Source organism: Octopus bimaculoides, chromosome 20, assembly GCF_001194135.2.
Source record: "Octopus bimaculoides isolate UCB-OBI-ISO-001 chromosome 20, ASM119413v2, whole genome shotgun sequence".
Taxonomy (NCBI): Eukaryota; Metazoa; Mollusca; class Cephalopoda; order Octopoda; family Octopodidae; genus Octopus; species Octopus bimaculoides.
Window position 1 is genome coordinate 35,481,351 of NC_069000.1, and position 8,374 is coordinate 35,489,724.

The window sequence follows — 8,374 nt, forward strand, 5'->3', positions numbered from 1 at the left end:
TGGCGTATGCCTATACCATCTTTTTTCTATTGTTATTCCATAGTGTTGGCATAGCTTCTAGTGTATGTAGGTCCCAGCTCTGTCGTGTCTGTGAATATATTCCTTCTTAGCCAGGACTGGGCAGCCATTATTATTACTATTATTATTATAAATGCGGTGAGCTGACAGAATCACTGACACAATGGGCAAAATTCTGAGTGGCATTTCGTCCATCTTTAGAATGTGGGTTCAAATGCTGCCAAGGTCGACTTTGCCTTTCATTCTTTCGGAGTCAATGAAATAAGTACCAGTTATGCACTAGGGTTGATGTAATTGCCTCAACCCCTCCCCCAAAAAGTGCTGCCCTTGTGACAAAAATTTGAAACCATTATTATTATTATTATTATTGTTATTATTATTATTATCATTATTAAAAAAATAAAAGTGACAAGCTGGCAGAATTGTTAACATGCTGTGCAAAAGGCTTAGCTTCTGGTTTTACATTCTGAGTTCAAATTCCCCCTAGGTCAGGTCTGCATTTCATCCTTCCAGAGTTGATAAAATAAGTACCAATCGAGTACTGCAGTTGATATAATCAATTTATCCTTTGCCCTCAAAATTTCTCTCCTTGTGCCTAAATTTGAAATCTTTATTAAAATGAAAGAAATTCTGTCATTTCAGGTCCTCGCTGTGTCGTGCAGATTGGTGAGAAAATCGTTCACTACAATGAAGCCTTCAAAGTGTACCTTGCCACCAGAAATTCCAGTCTGCAAATACCTCCAGATGCAAGGTCCATCATGACTGAGGTGAACTTCACTACGACAGCAGCTGGACTCACCAGCCAGGTAAAACGGTTTTGCTTCTTCCATCAAAACATTTTGCTAACAATATGGATAAATGGGTAGACGCCTCAAGGGAAACATTCATCACCACCACCACCATCATCATCATCATCATCATCATCTTCTTCACCACGTCCACCATCATAATCATCTTCATCACCACCACCACCATCATCAACTTAGCAGCTTAGCGTTATTTCGTCTGCCCTTATGTTCTGAGTTCAAATTCTGCTGAAATCAACTTTGCCTTTCATCCTTTTGGAGTCGATACATTAAGTACCAGTTACACACTGGGTCGATGTAATCGACTTAATCCCTTTGTCTGTCCTAGTGTGTCCCCTCTATGTTTAGCCCCTTGTGGGCAATAAAGAAATAAGAAACATTCGTACGCCAGGCGAAATGCTTAGCGGTATTTCGTCCATCTTTGTGTTCCGAGTTCAAATTCCGTCGAGGTCAACTTTGCCTTTCATCCTTTCAGGGTTGATAAATTAAGTACCAGTTGCATACTGGGATTGATCTAATCAACTGGCCCCCTCCCCCAAAATTTCAGCCCTTGTGCCTAGAGTAGAAAAGAATATTCCGTAAGCTGGCAGAAACATTAGCCTGCCAAGTGAAATGCTTAGCAGCAGTTCATCTGTTATCACATTCTGAGTACAAATGCTGCTGAGGTGAACTTTGCCTTTCATCCTTTTGGGGTTGATAAAATAAGTACCAGTTATGCACTGGGGTCGATGTAATAGACTTACACCTCCACTGAACTTGACGGTTTTGTGCCAAAATTTGAAGCCAATATTCTGTGCAAACATGTCTAGTTATGAGGAAGTTTACCTTGCTTGGAAGCATGTGAAAGTTGGCAACAGAAAGTGCATCTGGCTGTAGAATATCTACCTCAATAAATGACAGAAGCTGCTTCTGCTGCCATGGCTGAAATATGGAAAATACAAAAGAACCTTTATCAAATTTTCAGATTCTGCTTCAAAATTACTGAAAGAAATAAAGTAATTAATCGATTGTTCTGTTTTTCTTTATTGATATTCCCCAGCTATTGGCACAGACCATCCAGCATGAGAAACCACAACTGGAAGTTCGCAAGACACAACTGTTGCAGCAGGAAGAAGAGTTAAAAATACAGCTGGCAAAACTTGAAGAATCACTTCTTGAAGTAAGTTTCCTTTGGTCTTCCTAAAAGTTCTGTGCTCTTAAAGAAAAAATAACAGTAAGACAAAAAAAAATGAGGTTACTGTGTACATTTTTGGTGTTGATAATGTTATGATGGAAAATGGTAGCAAGCTGATAAACTCATTAACATGCTTAGCAGCATTTCATTTGTTTTTACATTTTGAGTTCAAATTCTGCCAAGGTCAACTTTGCCTTTCACCCTTTCAAGGTTGATAAAATAAGTACCAGTTAAACACTGGGATCAATGTAATTGACTTCCCCCGCCCTCGAAATTGCAGGCCTTGAGCCAAAATTTGAAACCAATGTTGTTATGGTGGAGGAAAATAATATTATCATGGAGAATCTCAAGCTGGCAGAATTTTTAACATACCAGGCAAGATGCTTAGCAGCACTTCATCCGTCTATGTTCTGTGTTCAAATTCAACCAAGGCTAACTTTGTCTTTCATCCTTTCTAGGTTGATAAAACAAGCACCAGTTGAGCACTGGGGTTGATGTAATTGTCTTACCCCATCACCCTGAAATTGCTGGCCTGGTGCCAAAATTTGAAATGAATATTGTTACTGTGAAGGGCTGGACAGAATCAGTAGTGCATTGGACAGAATGCTTAGTGACAATTTCTTCTGGCTATTTACATTCTAAGCTCAAATCCAGCCTCAGCTAACTTTGTATTCATCCTCTCAGGGTCAATGAAATGAAGAATCAATCATGTACTGGGGTCAGTGTAGTTAACTTGGCCCCACTCCCTTAAAAAATCACTGGCCTTGTGTCAAAATTAGTAAGAAAGTACTAACAAGTTGACTGGTTGTGTAAAAGTGAAATATAGAATTTATACTGTGTACAACACCAACTTTCCAGTCATTAATGATCCAGACCCTTTTATAATCCACACTAATCTACAAGCAGGAACTTCAAATTCCCAGAGCCACCAGACTAGTTTGAACAGCCTAGTAACCTGCACCTTACAGTATTAATAAACTCATATCATTTATACTTACTAATGCACAGATACCTGTATTTTATTTAATTATTTAAGTAAATTTAAAAATCACTTCTTTAACTTTCTAAGACATCTCAATGCTTCTAAAAGCAAACTTCATTTGTTTGTTTATGTTTATCGTAATTTGAATTTAACGTATGATAGCATCTCATAAAGAGAGATTTCTATACATTTTAAATTTGCAGAAGAATTTGTCATGAGGGCAATTTAGCTTAATGGTTTAGAGCACCGTGATGCATAATCACGGAGGTGTGAGTTCGAGTCTCATAGTCAGCCGCCAACACTTTTTTCTGCAAAATAGGGGTAGCTTATCCTGTTCAGGCTATATTATTAGCATTATCCTGCGTTTGAGAATTTAAAATCACTTCTTTAACTTTCTAAGACATCTCAACACTTCTAAAAGCAAAGTTCGTTTGTTTGTTTACGTTTATCGTAATTTGAATTTAATATTTAATATTAAACGAATGGTTTGTGGCATAAAGAAGATCTGTTTGGAAGGCATCATTAATGGAAAAAGGGGCAGAAGTTGGAAAGATAACATCACAGCATGGACTGGTCTTGACATAATTTCCCTGAACACTCTTGCCAAAGATTGAAAACTGTGGAGGCAACTATCTCATGTTGGTGTGAATTCTACCACAGACAGAAATAACAAGAAATGAATAAGTGAAGTTTTTTTTAGTTTTTTTTAGTTTAGAGTGTGTTGACCAAGGTGACTACCCCTGTTCAGAAAAATTTGTATTCCAGAAAGGCTCTGGAACCTTTGGTTCCAGAAAACCAATGTTGTAATTGTATTACTGAGAGGCTGTAAAGGGCAAACTACAAGTGAAGAACACAATTGTCTTTATTAATATTCCTTCATTACTCTTATAAGATGTCAGCATTATTAGAATTGTATAAGATTCAAGTATTGAAGATCCACTATTTTAATCAATTTTCTCTTCCATCTGACACTGACAATTTGATTTCAACTTGACCTTATGTTTAATAATTAACAGGAACTGGCCAATGCTAAAGGCAACATCTTGGAGAATAAGGAACTCTTGGCATCACTGAACAAGATGAAAGCTAGCAGTAACACAGTGACGGAATCACTGCAAGAGTCTGTGCAATTACAGACTGCTTTGGATCAAGTAAGTTATATGTTTCTTTTTATTGAATTAGATTGAAGCATTTCATAGAAGTTTAGCATGATTCTGTAACGTAAGTTTTTAAACAAAAGAACATAAAGATGAGTGTTTTCTTCAAACGCTCATATTTCATATTTCAAAACTATTTCAAAAAAAAAAAAAAAAAAAAAAAAAAAGGGCCGGCTTGGTTTACTAACTGATGATCAAAAATGAGAAGTGAATAACTCTGAATGGTGGAATCTAAAGCCGTTCAGCTATAAGGTATTAAAGAGTAATCTACATTTGCATTGAGCCCTGCAATGTATTGTTTCTGGGGAATCAATAGATTTATGTATATATATATATATATATATATATATATATATATACACACACACACACACACACACACACACACACATATATATGTATAGATTCAGGTGAATATGGTACTTAAGTTTAGGCACCAGAATTAAGAATGGTATTATCCATACAGTTTCAAAATAAGGTGATTAAAGTCAAAATAAGCAACAAGGATATCCAAAGTTAATGCAGTACGATCTGTTTCAGGCGAATTCATTTAATTAAGCAATGTGAGCATTACATCAAATATAAAACGCAGAGCAATCCTCAGCTGCACAAAGGTATAGAAATTTAATGAAATTATATTTAAACAGAAGGACATATTCTTATAACTACATCTAAACTCTCCAAGTAGAAAGGAAGAATACAAAAAACCATTTTGACTTAACCAAACCATACAGGCTAGTGATATGTCTCTAGTATAAACACGGCTTGTATTGAAAATACAAAGGACTCGATAATTGATCAATAAAGTTTATTAATCAATGCATCAAATGCACTTTGTCCCATATCAGAATTAAACAGAAAATTCCAGTAAGGTGATATACGCCATACAGTTCAAGTTTGAAAGCAACAAATGTTGCTTAGTATGTGATAATCGAGCCTGTAAATAAAAGGAACAGAAGAGATAGTCAAGCTCTACAACTGTTTCAAAGGGACATTGGATGAATATTATGAAACATTATGAATGTTTCATAGCTATCCAATGTCTTTTCATGAGGTATATGCAACCATTCTGTTGAAGATTATCTGTTATAATGAATCATACACAAAAACAAAACACAGGCTAGGAGAGACATGCACATTTTAAGAATCAAAAAAACAAAAAAAAGAGTCAGTGATGTCGGGTATGGCTGTGTGGTAAGAAGTTCACTTCCCAAACACATAGAGTCTTGCATTTAGTCTTACAATACAGCACTTTGGGCAACTGTCTTCTACTGTAGACCTGTACTGAGTAGGTGAGAATAGAAACTGAAAGAAGCCCATCATATATGTGATAGTTGTAACTATCACCATCACTCAAGTCATGTCTTTCATTTCCAATCTTCCATGAAAACATGTCTGATAAGTGAGTATGAATAAGGGTTGGTAATGGGAAAGGCATCCTGCTGGAGAAAAAGCACTTCATCAAATTCCATCCAATCCTTACCAGCATGGAAAAATAAACATTAAAGCACTGATGATGATATACATATATATATACACACACAGGCATGGCTGTGTGGTAAGAAGTTTGCTTCCCAACCACATGGTTCCAGGTTCAGTCCCACTATGTGGCACCTTGGGCAAGTGCCTTTTACTATAGCCTTGGGCCAACCAAAGCCTTGTGAGTGGATTTGGTAGATGGAAACTGAAAGAAGCTTGTTATGTGTGTATATATATATATGTGTGTGTGTGTGTGTGTGTATGTATAGATCTTTATGTGTTTGTCTTTGCATCTGTTTGTCCCCCATCACCACTTGACAACTGGTGTTTGTGTGTTTATGTCCCTGTAACTTAGTGGTTTGGTAAAAGAGACCAACAGAATAAGTACAAGGCTTAAAGAATAAGTCCTGGGATCGATTTCTTCAACTAAAATCTTTCAAGGTGGTGCTCCAGCATGGCCACAGTTCGACGACTGAAACAAGTAAAAGAATAAGAGTATACATATACATATATACATAGATATTTAAAAATAGGATAAAATCTTTATAAGAATTTATCAAGTAGTTAACGTGAGAAACTTCATAAGGGAAAAATTTATTAATTATTCCCTTTAAATATATTTTTTTATATTAAGGGCATTACTATACATAAATGCCTCACGCTAGGAGGGACTCTTAAAGTCAAAACTACCATACATAGATATATAGATATCTTTCATAGTTTTCTTGCTATCTAAAGTCATATGTTATCAATGGCCAGTTTAATCTTTATGGCAGTTGACCACTGACTTTACCCTTAAGTCAATTTAAAACCCAATGAGTAAAGCAACACAGACTGCCTGGCTGACAAACACCTTTATACAACATATTCGATGGTGATGACTATGTTGCTTTTTTTGTTTTTCTTGCAGGAAAGAAACACCTATCTACCCCTTGCAGAAAATGGCAGTCGACTGTATTTTGTGATAAAGGACTTAGTAAAGATTAACAATATGTATTGTTTCAGCTTAAGTTCATTTCTACGTCTTTTCCAAAGAACTCTGCAGGCGATCTATGTAAGTGCAAGCCTTTATTTTTTCAGAATGGAGATTATGCTTATAAGCCACTGTTGCAATCACCTGATAATCATTGAAGTTTATTTAGTTAGGAGAGTATTGTAGTTCGCTTGAAGCATTGTGTATTGTTTGTAAAGAATAAAAAGTTTTGAATGGTACAACAATGCACTATAATACAAAAAATGGACTATATACCTTCACACTTCTCATGAGGAATTCCAGAAGGAGCTTTGTGAGACCACTTCTGAGGCACTTCCAAAAAAAAGAAAAGTCATTGGAAAACAGTTTATAGCAGAGACTCCATCTAAGAATATCTGAAGAAGGAATTGTATTCCGAAATATCATCGGACTATAGATAACTAAATTACACCAGGTATATAGTTCATTTTTTGTATTATAGTGCGTTGTTGTATCGTTCAAAACTTTTTATTCTTTATTTAGTTGTTATTTGACCCTTTATCATTCAGATTTACTCTATCAAATCTAATGCTTATTTATTCACATTGTTTTGAATTAATCATACATTATCATGTAGCTTTGAGATTTCGATGATTGTATATTTTTAGAGTGACATTGTAGGGTAAGTGTGAGAAACCAGATCTGGTTGTTTTCACCATAAAACATGTAAAATATTTGGGCCAGATATGGCCAGTTTAAATGCTAAAGAGTTAAGACTAAGTTTGTTGTTGTTGTTGAGGTTATAGTTTGCTTGGTTTCTAAGTCAGCCTTAGCCAAGCAAATCCATGATGAAAGATATTGTAATCCCTAATGTCCATTATATTGTATGTTTCCTCCCTGTCACAGGATGAAAGCACCAACAACACAGAGTCTCGCATCAAACTTCTGCAGAAGCACCTGTTACACCTTGTCTACAAGTCTGTGTGTCGATCGTTATTTAAGGCCGATCAGCTCATGTTTGCCCTTCACCTGGCTCATAGATGGAGACCTGACCAGTTCAAAGACAATGTGCGTTCATGTTTTATCTTACCTACTGGCACTCTTTTACATTTTTACATTCATCGTTCTCATCATCATCATCATCATTATCATCTTATGTCTTCTGTGCTTGCATGGGACAATTGGAATTTATTGAGGCAGAAGATGAGCTTTCAGCCTCCGTCTACTAAATCCACTCACAGGGTTTTTTGGTCAGCTTGGAGCTGTAGTTGAAGACACCCAAGTTGTTACACAGTGGGACTGATCCTGAGAGCTCATGGTTGGAAAGTGAGCATCTTGCTCACACAGCCATGACTGAGCTCATTATATATATAAGCATGGTTCTGCCTTGCATACAGGCTCGTCCCTTGCAACCCTCTCCATCTGAGCATCCCTAATCTTGCAGGATTGTAGGTACTTGTGCCATGTAAAAATCACCCATGTCAGTGCTGCATAAAAGCACCCAGTACACTCTGTAAAGTGGTTGGCATTAGGAAAGGCATTTGGGTATAGAAATCATGTCAAAATAGACATGGAGGCTGAACAGCCCTTCAGCTGGTCAGCTCCTGTCAAACCATCCAGCTCATGCCAGCATGGAAAACGGACGTTAAATGATGATGATGATCCGTGGAGCAGCTGATGATGAAGGTATGTTGGATTGTTGGTATGGCTGTGGAATAGTATTATAACACATCCTTTTGATATATATATATATATATATATATGTTTTTCTGCTGCTTTTAAATAAAGTATATATATATATATATA

At 36.4% G+C, this 8,374-nt stretch overlaps 1 protein-coding gene across 1 annotated transcript in view; it reads left to right on the plus strand.

Annotated features, from left to right (window-relative positions):
* Positions 1–8,374, plus strand: part of LOC106875444 (cytoplasmic dynein 2 heavy chain 1) — a 297,845-nt gene that overhangs the window by 257,589 nt on the left and 31,882 nt on the right. The window contains exons 56-60 of the mRNA XM_052974965.1: positions 661–824; positions 1,864–1,983; positions 3,997–4,131; positions 6,527–6,670; positions 7,475–7,636. Coding sequence (XP_052830925.1) covers positions 661–824; positions 1,864–1,983; positions 3,997–4,131; positions 6,527–6,670; positions 7,475–7,636 — 725 coding nt within the window. The remainder of the gene's footprint in view (positions 1–660; positions 825–1,863; positions 1,984–3,996; positions 4,132–6,526; positions 6,671–7,474; positions 7,637–8,374) is intronic.